The sequence below is a fragment of the Homarus americanus genome, unplaced genomic scaffold (assembly GCF_018991925.1).
Source record: "Homarus americanus isolate GMGI-L3 unplaced genomic scaffold, GMGI_Hamer_2.0 scaffold367, whole genome shotgun sequence".
Taxonomy (NCBI): Eukaryota; Metazoa; Arthropoda; class Malacostraca; order Decapoda; family Nephropidae; genus Homarus; species Homarus americanus.
Window position 1 is genome coordinate 6,634,819 of NW_024743709.1, and position 18,601 is coordinate 6,653,419.

Sequence of the window (18,601 nt, forward strand, 5' to 3'; positions counted from 1 at the left end):
AACAACAACAATAACAGTAACAATAACAACAACAATAAGATCAACATGATTACAACACGTACAATATACAACACAACAATAACCATCATAACTTATTTGGTTATTGTAATCACTCCGCCATAATTTGCTTGCATAATCATCACTGTTATCTGTTTCCCTTTATTTTTTGGTCTAATTTTTTAATGACTCCAGGGTACGCGATACAATAGCTTTTTTTGATTGGGGTGGGGTCTTGGTTTTTAGGGGAGGTGGAGGAGAGGGCTCAGTTATATTGTTAAAAGGTCAGGTCTGTGTGTGTGTGTGTGTGTGTGTGTGTGTGTGTGTGTGTGTGTGTGTGTGTGTGTGTGTGTGTGTGTGTGTGTGTGTTTTTGTGTGTGGAATTTTCAGTGAGGTAATATTAGAAAAACTGTGGATTACCCTTCTCTCTGCTGTTTTTTTTTTTTTTTCTCAGGGGCTGTCTTCAGGTTGTCGATTTATTATGCAAAACAACTGCTCTAATTATTATGCAAATGGATATACCAAATCTGTTTCACCAAACTGTCCGTATCAGTTCAGGTCTTGTTGATTTTCTGTGTGTGTGTGTGTGTGTGGGATGTCTCTCTCTCTCTCTCTCTCTCCTCTCCTCTCTCTCTCTCTCTCTCTCCTCTCTCTCTCTCTCTCTCTGTTAGGATATCAAGATGTGATAAGAAAAGTTTGTAGAGGCAGAGATAGAAAAAATGATAAAACAGGCAGAGAGAGAGTTGAGTAACGATTCCGACTTGGAATGGGAATGTGTGTGGGAATGGGAATGACTGGGGTCAGGATTTGGAATGGGAATGAAATTGGTAATGGGGTGGATTTTGAATAGGAATGGGACATAAAAGTAGGAATGAATAGGATGGTCAAAAGCTGGAATGTGAATGAAGTGGAATGGAGCATTTTGGATTTTGATACTGTGTGTGTGTGTGTGTGTGTGTTCTCTCTTTGTCTCCCGTCACGAGGAAAATATTAAACGTGCCAACCTTTGAGAGCACGACACCTTCTTTCTCTTCCTCCCCCCACCTAACCAACATTTCCTCCTCCTCCTCAAGATCTCCTCCCATCAAGATCTCCTACCCTCTCAAGATCTCCTCCCCTCTCAGATCTCCTCCCCCCTCCAGATCTCCTCCCCATCAAGATCTCCTCCCCACCAAAATCTCCTTCCCTCTTAAGATCTCTCCCCCCAAGAAGATCTCCTTCCCTCAAGATCTCCTTCCCCTCTTAAGATCTCCTCCCCATCAAGATCTCCTTCCCCTCTTAAGATCTCCTCCCCCCATCAAGATCTCCTTCCTCTTAGATCTCCTCCCCATCAAGATCTCCTTCCCCTCTTAGATTTCCTCCCCCATCAGATCTCCTCCCCCCTTCAAGATCTCTACCCCCCCTATCGGATCATCACAGAATGAAATGGGAGCACGTATTGTTGAGATCTGAGACGGAGAATGGTAGAATATTCTTTGACCAAATCCCAGAGTACTCGCTTGGATGATTTGGAAGTTGGGATTTGGGTTGGGGTTTTGGGGTGGAAGGGTGAAATTAGGGCTGGAAGGGCTTATGGGAGGACTGAAGGGAGCTGGGTTGTGCAGGGAGGACGGAGGAGCTGAGGAGGAGGGATGGTTTTGGTTAGGGAAGACGGGAGGTGGGTTAGGGAGTGGGGAGGAGGGGCTGGTCTGGGGATGGTTTGGGTACAACTGGGGCTGGTTTGGGGACTACTGGGGGGCTGCTCTTTGGGGGACTACTGAGGCCTAGAGGACAAGGACTGGCTATTAGAACTTTTTTGGACTTTTATTGTTCCTGTTACAGTAAGTTCTTGAGCCTGTTAGTATATGTGTGGTGGCGTGGGTGGTGACCTGAGACACACACACACACACACACACACACACACACACACACACACACACACACACACACACACACACACACACACACATACACACACACACACACACACACACACACCTGGGGAGTACCCATCACCTTCTAAACCAACTCAAACATGATTAACATTAATAATACAGAGGATTAGGGTTGCATTTAAACAGAGAAATACAGGTAGAGGCAGAGGAAATACAGGTAGACGCAGAGAAATACAGGTAGAGGCAGAGAAATACAGGTAGAGGCAGAGAATACAGGTAGAGGCAGAGAAATACAGGTAGGCAGAGAAATTCAGGTAAGGAGCAGAGAGAAATACACACAAAAGACTCATGTGTCGAGGTGGTTGAATATATTACATATAAGTTTATTCCTGGTGAAAATTGTTGAAAGTTGTAGAGAAGATCTTTAGTGCCTTAGTTGTGTGTAGTGTGGTCATACAGGGGTTATTGGGTATAATTGTGGTCGTATAGGGGTCGTGGGTGTAGTGTGATCGTACAGGGGTCGTTGAGTGTGGTCGTACAGGGTGTGGAGCTTTAATTTTGGTCGTACAGGGGGTCGTGGAGGTATAGTGTGGTCGTACAGGGGTCGTTGGAGGTATAGTTTTGGTCGTACGAGGGGGTCGTGGAGGTATAGTGTGGTCGTACTGGGGTCGTGAGTTATTAGTGTGGTCGTTACGGGGTCGTAGTGGTGTAGTGTTTTGGCCGTTACAGGGTCGTGGAGGTATAGTGTGGTCGTGCAGGGTCGCGGTGGTGTGGTGTGGTCCTACAGAGATTTATTTAAAGTGCTAAATCCATGGTCGTGCCAGGGGTCGTGGAGTATAGTGTGGTCGTACAGAAGTCAGTGTGATCGTACAGGGGTCGTAATGATGGTGTGGTGTGGTCTACAGAAGATGCCATTAATTGGTGTAGTGTGGTCCTACAAGTCATCAACAGTGAAAGAATTGGTGGAGTGTCCCAGGGGTCATTACAGTAGTGTAGTGCGGTCATTACATGGGTGTAGTGGTGTACTGTGGTCGTACATAAAAGATTCGTGATGGTGTAGTGTGGTCATTACATGGGTCGTGGTGGTGTACTGTGGTCGGCTACAGAGGCTGCTGCAGTGGTATAGAGTCGAGTATTCGCCGCTTTCCAGTACAGCTGGCAGCTCGCCTGGCGTTCCTTCTATTCTCCTTACGACTAGGGGCAGTACACACAACACCACCAACATTGTCTCTCTCCTCTCTCTCTCCCTATCTCTCTCCTCCTCCCTCTCTCTCTCTCTCTCTCTCTCTCTCTCTCTCTCTCTCTCTCTCTCATTCCATGATTAATGCTAGACAACAATCACGATAATGTGTGGCGTGGGGAGTGAGCTGAGAGGTGGGGGAATGAGCCTATTAGTGGTGAGGGTAGGCTGGTGAGGAGTGGATGGTGGGAGGTAGCAGTTGTTCCAAGGAGAGTGGGTAGAGGTGGGGTGGTGGGGGTGGGATGGTGGGAAAAGTAGCGGTTGGGGAAGGCTGGCGGTGGTGGGGGGTGATGGGGCAGGATGGTGGTGGGAGAGGCTCTGGTTGGTGGTGGTGGTGAGGGCTAGATTACGCCTGTCAATCATACCCCACTATTTCCTGTATTGAGCTGTGAGTCGCTGTGTGGTGATGGGAGGTCAAGTTACACCATGTGATCTCTTGCTGCTGCTTGCTGTGGCCAGGAAGCATGCATTAAAGTTAACGACAGTGATAAGATTATTGGGAGATATCATATCTCTCTCTCTCTCTCTCTCCTCTCTCTCTCTCTCTCTCTCTCTCTCTCTCGATGGCTTCACAAGTGGGTTTTTAATTAAGAATTCATATTTCTTGTTCGTGTGTGTGTGTTTGTGTGGGCCTTCGTTACGAAAACCACATTTCATGCATTGATTCTCTCTCTCTCTTTTTAAGCAAGATGACGTGTGCTACTAATAATGTAATTGTGTATTGATGATAATAATAAAAAGCTTAACAATAATTAATTACCTGATCGAGGAAAGTAAACCAATTAGTTAATATTATATTAAAACAGTTTGACCAGCTGCCTCTACCAGCTGCCAGGGTCTCTCCTCCTACCCCGCTGCCAGACGTCATCAGCGCCGCTCTCCTGGGAAAAAAATTCCTTACTCACCCTAATCAAACTGCACCCTCTTGCATCTCGCCCCTCTGTAACTAACTCTCTGGCTGTTTCCTCTGAATTCTACCAGGTTTTCAAAACTCTTTTCGTTGCCTCCTTCCTCCTTCCTTCCCTTGATCCTCTCCATCGGCGGGGCACTCAAGTAAATGACAGGAGAATCAAAATTAGACCTGCTGGCTGGCCTCAGTTGCCAAAAGTGGTCATTTTGAGGAAGACATTTGTGCCAATAAACTTGTATCATCTTGGGAGGGGGGAAGGTATCTTTCTTTTTTCTTATTTATGTAAGCCATTCCGTCATTTTACGTATAAGGGTTAAGAATTTTGATGAAATTCCATGCAGGAGATATATATTTTTGTTTTGTTTTTTGGGGGAGAGCGAATGTCGTCGTGTTTGTTTATCACAGTTACTGCTTCCCTGCCGAGTTTGGTAGTTCTACTGTGGGGTACATTTTTTTATCATACGAGTTTGTTTTTGTCTCTGATAGTGGTAGTGGTAGTGGGGTCAGATACAGGGAGTGTAATACTAAGTGGTTGGTTACCTCCCTGTCCTATTTCAGGGGAAAGTGGATGAGGGGGTTGAGGAGTAAAGGTGAGGAAACACACACACACACACACACACACACACACACACACACACACACACACACACACACACACACACTAGCCATTATAGATTTCACACATTTCCATAAGCATAGTCTGGCAAACTCTGGTGTGTCTTCAAAGTGAGTTGAGTTGGGAAATCTCTTCGAGATAAATGGTTGAGTGAGTTTTAAAATGTAGTCGTTTCCTCCCTCATTCTCTCTCCCTCATTCTCCTTCCCTCATACTCTCTCGCCCTCACTCTTCCTCCCTCACACTCTCTCCTTCTCGCCCTCCCTCGCTCTCTCACCCTCTCTCTCCCTCCCTCCCCTCACTCTCTCTCCCCTCTCTCTCCTCTCTCCCTCCTCAGTTTTCTCCGCTCCTCTCCTCCCACCCTTTTCTCTCCTCGCCCTCCCTCCTCCCGCTCTCTCTCTCTCCTCTCCCTCCCTCGCTCTCTCTCTCCCTCAGTCTCCCTCTCTCTCCCTCCTTCTCCTCAGTCTCCCTCTGTTCTCCTTACCTGGGTGGGGCAGCCTGAGGCTGAGCAGTTACTTAGTAGTTTTGTTTATGGTTTTGTGGTTGTTGTTGAGTGTTGTTGTTGGAGTGTTGTTGTTGGTGTTGTTGTTGTTGTTGGTGTTTTTGTTTGTTGTTGGTGTTGTTGTTTGTTGTGTTGTTGGTGTTGGTGTTTGTTGTTGTTTGCTGTTTGTTGTTGTTTGTTGGTTTTGTTGTTGTTGTGGTGTTGTTGTTGGTGTTGTTGTTATTGTTGGTGTTGTTATTATTGTCGTTGTTGGTGGTGTGTATTTATTATTGTTATTTGTTGTGGTGGTGGTGTTTTGGTTGTTGTTTGTGAGACACCTAACCTATACAACCACCACCATAATCTAACATACAGTACAGTTCCCCGAGTTACTGAGCTTTGAAACATTTAATTTCAAGGTATTTGTGGCCCCTATAATTTCTAATGGCCTCTTACGTTTTATGTACATATCTAGGGGCTGTTACTTTCTTGTCGAGGGAGCCATACTGGGGACATACTGTTGTGGTCATGTTGGTCAGTAACTCAGTGGCCATGTTGGGAGGCCATACTTTCTCTGGTGACATTTGTGTATGCGTGTAATTTTGGGCATGCTGTGGCCATATGTTTATGGTTTTTGCATACTTTGGTTGTTTTTTTGGGGTATTGTGTGTGGTATCTCTATGGGTATTAGACACTATGGCTGATTTGTCAGTGGCCACGTGTGGTTTAGATTACAATTAACTTTTTAAATGAGTAAAAGCAACAGCATAATTCTTCTCATAGTTGCAATTGAGAATTTTAAATGGTACTCAAGTTCCAGCAACCAGACTACTACCACCACTACCACAACTACCACGGCTACCAGTACTATGCCATAACTACTACTACCCACCTGCTACCACATCTACTAGTACTGCAATTGCACTACAGATACTACTACCACCACTACTGCCTACTACCACTACAACCACGACTACCAGTACTACTACTACACAACTACTACCACAGTCTAATAGGGCTATTACTACAATTGCTGCTACTATCCGCACTACTCCTACAACCAAGATTCCACTATTGCACTAATAATACTACCATAACCGACTACCACCATTATGTAATAACCACAACCCCCATCGAACATAACAATCGTTCTTCTTTAAATAGTTGGTCAGGTCACACACACACACACACACACACACACACACACACACACACACACACACACACACACACACTCACACACACACACACACACACACACACACACACACACACACACACACACACACACACACACACACACACACACACACACTCACACACACACACACACACCCACACACACACACACTCACACACACACACACACTCACACACACACACACACACACACACACACACACACACTCACACACACACACACTCACACACACACACACACACACACACACACACACTCACACACACACACACTCACACACACACACACACACACACACACACACTCACACACACACACACTCACACACACACACACACACACACACACACACACACACACACACACACGCCATCTCTCCATCACTCAACAGATTGTCTTCAAACTTGTAAGAGAATATTATTTTCCTCTTATACCCAAATTACCTTTTTCCTTTCCTACCTTTCCTTCTCATCCCTCCTTCCCACCCATTTCCTTTCCTTCATCCCTCCTTCTTTCCTTCTTTTCTTTCTTATCTTTCCTTCTCATCCCTCCTTCCTTCCCACTGTTCCTTTCCTTCTCATCCCTCCTTCCTTTCCTTCTTTTCTTTCTTTTCTTCCCCTTCTCATCCCTCCTTCCTTCCCACCCGTTCCTTTCCTTCTCATCCCTCCTTCCTTCCACCCGTTCCTTTCCTTCTCATCCCTCCTTCCTTTCCTTCTTTTTCTTTCTTTTCTTCCCCTTCTCATCCTCCTTTCCCCACCCGTTCCTTTCCTTCTCATCCCTCCTTCCTTTCCTTCTTTTTCTTTCTTATCTTTCCTTCTCATCCTCCTTCCTTCCCCACCCGTTCCTTTCCTTCTCATCCCTCCTTCCTTCCCACCCGTTCCTTTCCTTCTCATCCCTCCTTCCTTTCCTTCTTTTCCTTTTCTTCTTCCCCTTCTCATCCCTCCTTCCTTCCCACCCGTCCTTTCCTTCTCATCCCTCCTTCCTTTCCTTCTTTTCTTTCTTATCTTTCCCTTCCTTCCCTCCTTCCTTCCCACCCGTTCCTTTCCTTCTCATCCCTCCTTCCTTTCCTTCTTTTCTTTCTTTTCTTCCCCTTCTCATCCCTCCTTCCTTCCCACCCGTTCCTTTCCTTCTCATCCTCCTTCCTTTCCTTTCTTTTCTTTCTTATCTTTCCTTCTCATCCTCCTTCCTTCCCACCGTTCCTTTCCTTCTCATCCCTCCTTCCTTCCCCACCCGTTCCTTTCCTTCTCATCCCTCCTTCCTTTCCTTCTTTTCTTTCTTTTCTTCCCCTTCTCATCCCTCCTTCCTTCCCACCCGTTCCTTTCCTTCTCATCCTCCTTCCTTTCCTTCTTTTCTTTTCTTATCTTTCCTTCTCATCCCTCCTTCCTTCCCACCCGTTCCTTTCCTTCTCATCCCTCCTTCCTTCCCACCCGTTCCTTTCTCTCATCCCTCCTTCCTTTCCTTCTTCTTTCTTTTCTTCCCCTTCTCATCCCTCCTTTCCCACCGTTCCTTTCCTTCTCATCCCTCCTTCCTTTCCTTCTTTTTTTCTTATCTTCCCTTCATCCCTCCTTCCTTCCCACCCGTTCCTTTCCTTCTCATCCTCCTTCCTTTCCTTCTATTCTTTCATATTTCTTCCTTTCTTCCCCTCCTTTCCATCCCCGCATCTTTCATTTCCTTATCATTCTTCCTTCCTTACTTCCTTCCCATCTCACTGCTTTTAATTCGATACTGTTTTAGGAAACGTGTGTGTGTGTGTGTGTGTGTGTGTGTGTGTGTGTGTGTGTGTGTGTGTGTGTGTGTGTGTGTGTGTCTAAAACAAGAAGATATAAACTAATTGTGTTAAGAGTTTCAATAATAATGAAATCTTACTTGGTAGTGATTATATTACTGTAGGACACACACACACACACACACACACACACACACACACACACACTTTTATGGCATCATTCAGACCTGGGTCATATTAAGCCCTAAATTTCTTATATTAACGTTCAAATGCAAATTCGTTCATTAGTTAACGTTGAGTCAGAGGCTGAGTGAACGATGCCTAAAGCTTCAGTACTAAGTTAGTGTCGGGGGGAACAACTTTATTGATCAGGTTAGTTTGGTGGTTGTGGTGGTGATAGTGGTTGATGGTGGTAGTTGTGGTGATGTGGTGATGGTTGGTTGTTGGGGTTGATGATGGTTATGGTGGTGGTTGGTTGTGGTGTTGATGGTAGTTGAGGTGATGGTGGTAGTTGTGGTGATGGTGGTGGTTATGGTGATAGGAATGGTAGTTGTGATTTTAATAGTACTGGTAGTTGTGGTTGTTCAAGACTCACCATTCAGGAGTCTTTCACTAGTAGTCTCTCTCTCTCTCTCTCTCTCTCTCTCTCTCTCTCTCTCTCTCTCTCTCTCTCTCTCTCTCTCTCATTAGTATATAATAAATCTATTTAGCGTTAACGAGGCATTTATCTTAATTATATTGAGGCGAAGATGAGGAAGCAAGGAGGGTGTGATAAAGAGGGAAGAAGGAGGAGATGTGATAAAGAAGGAGGGAAGGAGGAAGATGTGATAAAGAAGGAGGAAGCAAGAAAGGTGTTTTAGAGAGAGAGGGAAGGAGGAAGATATGATAAAGAAGGAGGGAAGGAGGAAGATGTGATAAAGAAGGAGGGAAGGAAGAATAATGATAAGAAGGAGGAAGGAAGAAGATGTGATAAAGAAGGAAGGGAAGGAGGAAGATGTGATAAAATGGAGAAGGAGGAATATGTGATAAGAAGGAAGGAAGGAGAGATGTGATAAATAAGGAAGAAAGGAGGAGATGTGATAAAGAAGGAGGAAGGAGGAGAGATGTGATAAGAAGGAGGAAAGGAGGGAGATGTGATAAGAAGGAAGGAAGGAGGAGATGTGGTAAAGAGAGAAGGAAGATGTGATAAGAAGGAGGGGAAGGAGGACCGTTCCTATATAAACCTTCTCGTGCTTTCCCTCCTCCTCCTTCCCACCTCACCTCTTCCTCCCACTCACACCTCCTCTCTCTCCCTCTCACCCCTCTCTCTCCCTCTCACCTCTCTCTCACCATAAGTTGTCTCTCTGTTGCCAACTTCGGCGATAATTTCTCTCTTGAAGCAATTGCCCTCCCAGCTCTCTCTCTCTCTCTCTCTCTCTCTCTCTCTCTCTCTCTCTCTCTCTCTCTCTCTCTCTCTCTCTCTCTCTCTCTCTCTCTCTCTCTCTCTCTCTCTCTCTCTCTCTCTCATTCTTCTCCTGTCCCTTCTTCCCCTTTCTTGTGTCTTTTCTCCCTCTCCCCTCTATCTCTTATTTTCCCTCTCCCCTCCTTTTCTCATCCCTCTCCCTCCCCTCCTCTCCTTACCTCCCCTCCCTCCCTCCTCTCCCTCCCATCCTCCTCCTCTCACCTTACCTCCCCTCCCTCCCATCCCCCTCCTCACCTCCCCTCCCCTCCCCTCTCTCCCTCCTCCCCTCCTCCCCCTCCCTCCTCCCTCCTCTCACCTTACCTCCCCTCCCCTCCCTCCCCTCCTCCTCCCTCCCCTCCCCTCCTCCCCCTCCTCTCACCTTACCTCCCCTCCCTTCTCCCTTCCTCCCCTCCTCTCACCACCTCCCCTCCTCCCATCCCCCTCCTCTCACCTCACCTCCCTCCCTCCTCTCCCCTCCCTCCCTCCCATCCCTCCCTCCTCCTCCCCTCCCTCCCCTCACCTCCTCCTCCTCCTCCTTCCTCCCTCCTCCTCCCCCCCTCCCTCCCTCCTCCTCCCCCCCCCTCTCACCCTTACCTCCCCTCCCATCCTCTCCTCCCTCCTCCCTCCTCCCATCCTCTCACCTCCTCCCTGCACATGTGTAATGCAGCTGTTTCATTTCTTATCTTCCTCCCAGATGCTGCAAGTGTCTTATACAGCCCTCTCCTCCTTCCTCCTCTTCCTCCTTTTCCCTTCCTCCTCCTCCTCTCCTCTTCCTCCTCCTCCTCCTCCTCTCCCTCTCCCTCTATCCTCCTCCTCCTCCCTCATGCCCCTCTTTATCCTCCTCCTCCTCCTCGTCCGCCTCTTTATCCTCCTCCTCCTCCTCCATCTCCTCCTCCTCCCGCACATGTTGTCCCACACCGCTGTTCACCCTTGACAGATGTGTTATACAGCCGGTAAGATAAGGTAATTCTCTTTAACAATACATGATGAGGTGGACGACTACAGACTCTCTCTCTCTCTCTCTCTCTCTCTCTCTCTCTCTCTCTCTCTCTCTCTCTCTCTCTCTCTCTCTCTCTCTCTCCTCTCTCTCTCTCTCTCTCTCTCTCTCTCTCTCGTTATTTCTGTTGATGTTGGTAATAATGAAGGACTATCGGGGTTAATGTTGTGTGTGTGTGTGTGTGTGTGTGTGTGTGTGTGTGTGTGTGTGTGTCTCCACCTTCCTATACACTCAAACATATCTTGAGTGTGACTTAATAAAAAAAACATTTCCACACATCTTTCTCCTCTATACAACACCCATAGCATACATGAATACTGTACACACACACACACACACACACACACCACCCCACACACACACACACACACACACATGGACACCTATACATACATAAACCTATTCTGACATATATACCAAAAACTGAGTTATTAATACGGTCATGAAAGCCCCGTCTGTACCCCTCATCCCTTTTCCCCTAATCCATTCCCCTTCACCCCTCCCCTCTCACCCCTCCCCCCCCTCACCCTTCTCTGATACACAAATCACGCTGGAATGAAGTAACGACGTTGGGTTGTTGAGAGAGAGGAGGAGAGAAGAAGGTTCTTATAGCTGGGTGTCATATATTCATTTGGTTTCTTTATGTGGGACATGTTGGAGTGGGATTTGGTGAAGTGGGACCTGTTTGAGGCGGACTTGTTGGAGTGAAAGTTTTGGAATGAGATTTGCTGGACTGACTTTTTGGATCGGGTTTGATGGAGTGGACTTGTTGGAGTGGGACTTGTTGGAGTGGGACCTGTTTAAGTGGAACTGGAATGAGTCTTGTTGGACTTAATGAATTAGTATCATTATTCTACATAGAAACAAATTTGAGGATATTTTTCTTATAAATATTTTTTTTTATATATATATATATATATATATATATATATATATATATATATATATATATATATATATATATATATATATATATATATATATATTCTTTTCGCACGTGATAAATAAACTGAATATTTTAAGTACAGTAATTGGTTTATTTAAAATGTTTATTTCACGGAATTATTTTATATTCATGATCTTGTGAATATTGTAAATGTATTTATAAAAGTAATCGTCTTTTTATTGGGTAGGAAATGGATATTAAAATATTCTTGAATATTGTATATATATTTTGTTGGGTGATTAAAGGTGTGTGCGTGCGGGTGTGTGTGTGCGGGTGCGTGCGGGTGTGTCTTTCTTAGTGTTTGCTTTTCTGTGTGTCTGTATATGTGTTTGTGTGTGTACAAACAGACAGACCTTGACAGATAGATCGATCACCAGACAGGCAGACGAACAGACAGACAGACAGACAGACAGACTAGACAGATGATGCCAGAGGAGACAGACAGACCTAGACAGATAGATGGATCGCCAGACAGACAGACAGACAGACCTAGACAGATAGATGGATCGCCAGACAGACAGACAGACAGATATAAACGCCAACCTTCATCACCGCCAAATTAATTATTTAAAAGTGGACTGGCTGGAAAATTCATAACGCCAGAGATTTTTTTCATGGTTTGTTGAGCTGTTTGTTTATTTGTTTGTGTTCGTTTGTTTTGTTTGTTTATTTGTAGGATTCTTTTTTTGGTTTAGTTGTTTTAGTGTTTTGGTCATTATTTGTTTGGTCTTTTTGTTAAATGTTTTTTTGTTTTGTTTGTTTCATATTTTTTTTGTTGTTCCTTGTTCTTGTTCTTGTTCTTTCTTTATTGTTTTTCCGTTTTGGGTTTTGTTTATAATTTCTTTTATTCTTTCTTATTTTGGAGGGAAGTCTTCTAAAAAAAATTAATTATAGCCCAGTGATCCCCTAAAAACAAACGAAGCTAGTAGGTAGGTAACACAAGCCGGAACAATAGCGTCAATAGTTGCTGTAGTGGCTCTGGTACAACAATAAGCGCGTCTCACGGTTTGTTTAGTATAAGCTCGAATATATATATAAAATCCGGATTCAAGCTCAGCGTTTTTACTGAAAGGCGGATTTTTTTTTTAAGAAAGGAAAATATAATTACCTTAATTTTCACTTTTTGACTGATTGATTTATTTATGAATGGAATAATTGTGATGACTAAACGGATATTAAATTTTATAGAGTTGTATTTAACTTAATTTGAATTATGTATGATACGTTGTGCTTAATTGTAAGAGAAATTTCAGGCTCGTATTCATCATTGTTGACATGATGTATCTGGATTCAGGATTCACGAACGTACGTAAGATAAACACACCTGGTAAACAACTATACCATACACGTTACTACATACATTACATGATTTAAGATTAAAATTACCATACGAACAATAACATACAGATAAATAAAATTAATATACAAATAAAATAATAATGAAATTCAATAACATATAATAATGAAGAAACAATAACAAATAATGATGAAATAAACCCATTAATTCCATCTGTCATAACTTCAATAACATTACGTAATCAGACATTCAGACACTTTTCACCATGCATAATTACAACTCTTCATAAGTCTTGTCTCAGAATATGATGTAATTTCAACTGAGGTCTTTCTTAGGGACATTGTAAGAACTAATTAACCTGACTCAAACTCGTCACCTGAGCCAAGAAAAGAGAATTTGGTCGTAGTGTTGTAGAGTCTACGAGATCTCCCGCCACATTTGACACTAATGTATTATGCTCGTAGGCTTATGTGTGTGTGTTGTTTATTAATTTATTCCTTCTATATGTGTTTTGGTGCTACTGTTATTAACCACCACATGCACACACACACACACACACACACACACACACACACACACACACACACACTCCTCAATTTGGTGTAAAAACATTAGGTGGCCTTGCTTCAACTCTCATTATTACACCTGACAAAGGTAATTGCAGTAACTTGACTTTGTTAGCACTTAGCGTTAACAGCTTGTTCAGCATGATAATTGCCTCCGCCTGGTAAATACTCCCCGGTGAAAATATGACCTAATATATTATAGCGTACTGCCTGACCTGACCTGGCTGCTAGCGTGTTGGCATTTACACAAGGGTCATAAATCAGTAGGAGTGTTGTCCGCTTATGGTAAACATCGATGTTGTTGTTTTTTTCTTTATTTTAAGCTTCATGTGTTTTATTGTGAGTTATTATTACTCTCTCTCTCTCTCTCTCTCTCTCTCTCTCTCTCTCTCTCTCTCTCTCTCTCTCTCTCTCTAGGTTAGGTTGGAGTTAGGTTGGAAGTTAGCTTAACGTAAATGTGATTAATATTCGGGTTGGGTTTGGGTGAGCGTGATCCATATATCGATGTTTTTAATCACAAAGGAAAAATAAGACAGTAATATCCACAGGACTTTTATATATATATAATTCCTTTAACTTTTTAAATATCCTCATAAACACTAATTTTAAACAGTATAATTCCCTAGAAACATTAACCTGAAACAATAAAAATACCCCAGAAACAATTCAATTTTACATCATGATTCCATTTTAAACCCGTAATGAAACTCGCTCAACAAGGTTAAACAGCACTAACTCATTATCTGGGGAAAGAATGTGTGTGTGTGTGTGTGTGTAGGAATTTAAATAAAAGGTAAAAAAATACCTCTCAGGATAAGGAAACTGACTTAATTTACAAGAGTTAGGGAATTTCATAATTATGTTTGTTATTAAGTCAGGGGTGAGGATTCAGACGCGTTGGTGTTATTTAGAGGAGTTTTGTAGGTATCTGAACATTTTGGAATCATTGTTACGTATCTGTATGCGTTTAGTGTACTTTTTTTTGTGGTTTGGTACTTGTTTAAATGTGTTGGTACGTTTTTGTAGGGTTGGTACGTGTTTAAAGGTGTTAGTGTACTTTTATGATAAGGTTCGTACATTTAGCTTTTTGTGTATTTGTTGTTTTTACCAATGGCATTGTATTCGTACGTAGTGGCACATATATTGGAGCACTTTTTACGTTTATATTTCAACGCATTTGGACATATTTTCAACATTAATTTCGTTGTAATATGTACGTAATGGGACTGATTCTCGAATGCTGTCGTTGTATAGTGTTTATTTGATATTATCATATTAATCTCTTGTAATAATGTCTTCTGGCGGACTGATTCAGCGGGTTATATTTTTAGATCTCTTGGCAAAATGGTTAAAAAAAATATAAGAATGTTAAACAATGTATACTGGTTTTTGATAATGAGTGTAGGAGTGTTTGTGTATTTGTGTGTTGCACCTGCTAGAGTGTAGATGTGTATTGAAAATGTTGGTAGGGGTGTAGAGTGTATTAGAACAGTTTGTGGTGGGTGTGTTGGGTGTATTTCAATGAGCTCAACTGTGACGTGTGACTGATGGGTGTAGCTAGTCTTTCTACACTTGGGGGCGGGGCAAGGGGGGGGTTGGATCTGCCTTAGTGCAGTAGTGTTGGTGGTGAGTGGAGTCACTGCGACATTCTGTAATTGTCAAACTTCAGCTGGCCTCGTGCAATTCCTCACATGAATGAGCCTGTGACGTGGGCCTGGGGTCACCTTCCGCTACCACACCACCCTAATATTAAACTATTTTCACGACAAACTTCCTTCTAACTTGGTTTTATGAGGAAAGGAAAAAAATATTGCATGGAATGAAAACGTTACTCGATTTCCACTAAAAGCTTTGAGCGGTTATGTGGGTTGATTTTTGTTCTATACGTTAGTTCATTTGTTTTTTTAATTTGTTTTGTGTTTTTTGTTTTGTTAGGGTCTTGTGAATTGGAGTTGTTTTTATATATATTTGAATGTTATGTAGATGGTGTTTGTTGAAGGAGAAATCTCTCTCTCTCTCTCTCTCTCCCAAAACAACATTTACCGCCACACAACAATTAATAACTCCTGTGTGTTCAACAACCACAACAACACCACAAGTCTGCAGCATCAAGGAACATTACCAACCAATGTCAAAGGTGGACGAGAGAGGGGAGAGAAGGGCGGAGGGGGGGGTGGGGAGGAGGGGAGGAAGAGGGAGGGAAGGGAAGGTCCAGCTCCCCAGTCGTACTGCACAAACACAGACCAGAATTAGAATTAGATGAGATGTACCAGACCTTGAATCGTTACTGATGAGTTCTCTCTCTCTCTAGCCAAGCATGGAGGTTTAGTCAAACAAGGTACTAGGAGCCAAACAGTATGGCAGCCAAACGTGGCAGTGCAGGTGGCGTAGCTATGCAAGGTAATGCAGTTAAACAAGATGGTATACAAACAAGGTGGTGTAGCCAAACAAGGTGGTATAGCCAAAGGTGGTAGAACAAGGTGGTGTAGGAAACAGTTGTTTAGCCAAACAAGATAGTGTAGCCAAACAAGATGGTGTAGCAAACAAGATGGTGTGTAGCCAAACAAGGTGGAGGCAAACAAGGTGGTGTAGGCTAAACAAGATTGTTTAGCCAAACAAGATGTAGAAAAACAAGGTGGTATAGCCAAACAAGGTAGCCAACAAGGTGGGTGCAACAGGTAACAAAATGGTAAGAAACAGGTGGTGGAAACAAGTGGTAGAAATGGTGTAGCAAACATGTATAGAAACAGGTAAAACAGGTGGGACAGGTGGTGGAAAGTTGTTAGAAACAGATAGGGCAAACAAGATGGTGTAGCAACAAGATGGTAGCCAAACAAGGTGGTGTAGGCAAACAAGATGGTGTAGCCAAACAAGATTGTGAGCAAACAAGATGGTGTAGCAAACAAGGTAAGCCAAGGTGGTAGGCAAGTGGTGGGAAACAGATTGTTTAGCAACAAGAGGTGGTTAGAAACAAGGTGGTAGGCAAACAAGATGGTGTAGCCAAACATGAAGCCGTCCAAGAAGAATGTGGAGTACAGACGCCTGGTGGTACACTGTGTCACCTCGGATAGATCAGAGACTTTCAGGGTCCCTGGGTGACAGTGTCCGGCCGGGAGCTCCCAACCACTTCCTGTGTGTCACATTATTGAGGCCAAGTAGCACCACCAGCACTCTCAGCACCATCAGCACTTCCATGGCCTTCAGCACCATCAGCACTTCCATGGCCTTTAGTACCACCAGCACTCCCATGGCCCCCAGCTCCACCAGCACTCCCATGGCCACCAGCACTCCCCATGGCCTGGCTCCACCAGCACCCCATGGCCACCAGCACTCCCATGGCCACCAGCACCCCATGGCCACCAGCACTCCCATGGCCCCAGCTCCACCAAGCACTCCCATGGCCCAGCACTTGGCCCCAGCTCCACCAGCACTCCCATGGCACCAGCACCCCATGGCCTCCACCAGCACCCCATGGCCACCAGCACTCCCATGGCCCCCAGCTCCACCAGCACTCCCCATGGCCCCCAGCTCCACCAGCACTCCCATGGCCTTAGCACCATCAGCCTCCCATGGCCCCAGCACCACCAGCACTCCCATGGCCCCAGCCCACCAGCACCCCATGGCCCAGAGTCTCCACCACCCCTGGCCCCAGCTCCACCAGCACTCCCATGGCCCTCAGCTCCACCAGCACCCCATGGCCCCAGCACCACCAGCACTCCCATGGCCTTCAGCACCACAGGGGTCTCCACCACCACCAGGGTCTCCAGGGGCCTGCCCTACATGTCCTGCCTTAGTACCGTGACGCAGAGGTGAGCTGCCTCCTGCATACTTTCTCACCTGCCTCACCTCTCACCTGTTTTACCTCTTTCCTTTCCTCCACCCCTTACCTTCCCCTTCTTCCCTCACCTCCTTTCCTTTATCCTCTCCCTCACCAGCCTATCATCTGTCTCACCTGCCATACCTGTCTCTCACTTGCCTCTGGTCACCTCTCCTCACCTCTCTCCCCTATCTCTCTCTCACCTCCCTCCATTTCTCGCCTCCTCATCCAATCTTGTACCAAACACACATCTCGCGTCCATGCAACATTGATACAACCAAACCTCCTTTCCCCCACCATCCTCCTCCCTCCCCTCCCCAGAAGATCTTGCTCACGCCCTGAGACCTATATCTCAACCTTGATATATCTCTCACCCCTCACCCCCCACACACCTGATATATATCTGCCCGACTGATATATTTCGTGAGGTAATTTATGAATCTCTCAAGAGAAGTGAGGTGGGGAGAGATGAGGTGAGTAGAAATTTTCGCGTTTTGTGGTAAAATTCGTACCTGACCACAGTTGTTGAGCAATATAAATTTTAGTTTTAGGTTAGTTTCCCATTTTCTGTCTCCTGAGTGGTACGTTTTTCTATGATTAAATTTGTTATTGAATTTTATTACAATTTCGTCTGAGTTTTTATTTATATTTATTTATATTACTGTTTATATTTTATTTTTACCTTAAATTCTATTATATTTTATTATATATTTGCATTTAATTACTTGTGGTTAGGTTAATGGTAATGTTATTGTTATTGTTATTTATGAAGATGTTATTGTTCTTGCTGTTATTGTTCAAATATTGTTGCTGTTATTGTTATTGATGAGGACCGTTGTTGTTGATTAGGATGTTTTGTTGTTCATATTGTTGAGAGTTATAACAGCATTATAATTAATCAGCCTCCCAAAGAGTGAGCTAATTAGTGAGGTGTTTACCTTCCCTCACAGTATTAGTGCAAGTTGGGTTATATCTTATATCTTAATTACTCTCTTAATGACCCATCTGTTATGTCGCGGTGATCTACTGGGGGGGTGAGAAGGGGAGGTGAGACACAGAGGAGGTGAGAGAGTGGGAAGGTGAGATACAGAGGGGTGACAGAGTGAGAGGTGATGCTCTGAGGGTGACAGAGGTGAGAGGTGAATACAGGGTGACAGAGGTGAGACACAGAGGGGGTGACAGAGGTGAGAGAGGGGGTGAGATAGAGAGGTCAGATAGAGGTGGGGAGTAGGGGAGGTCTGATGGAGGGTTAGGGAGAGGGAGAGGAGGGACGGAGATAGTGAGAGAAGGGGTGAAAGGGCAGGTGAGATAGTGAGATGGGGGAGAGGGAAGATGAAGAGAGAGAGGGGAGAGTAGGGGGTGAGATAGAGAGAAATAACAGTAGGTTGGGAGAGGGAAGAAATATAGAGACACAGGGTAGGTCGGGCAGGTCTCCTTCATAGAGGGTAGGTCGGGCAGGTCTCATGCAGGGTAGGTCGGGCAGGTCTTCTTCA

The 18,601-nt window shown here is 44.5% G+C and overlaps 1 protein-coding gene across 1 annotated transcript; it reads left to right on the forward strand.

Moving 5' to 3' along the window:
- Positions 1-16,316: 16,316 nt before the first annotated feature.
- LOC121877455 (proline-rich receptor-like protein kinase PERK2) lies at positions 16,317-17,093 on the forward strand. Its single transcript, XM_042383221.1, has one exon. It carries the CDS (start codon positions 16,317-16,319, stop codon positions 17,091-17,093), a length of 777 nt encoding a protein of 258 aa, XP_042239155.1.
- Positions 17,094-18,601: the final 1,508 nt, after the last annotated feature.

Coding starts and splice junctions, on each gene's coding strand:
- LOC121877455 (XM_042383221.1), top strand. CDS start 16,317: ATGTGGAGTACAGACGCCTGGTGGTACACTGTGTCACCTCGGATAGAT.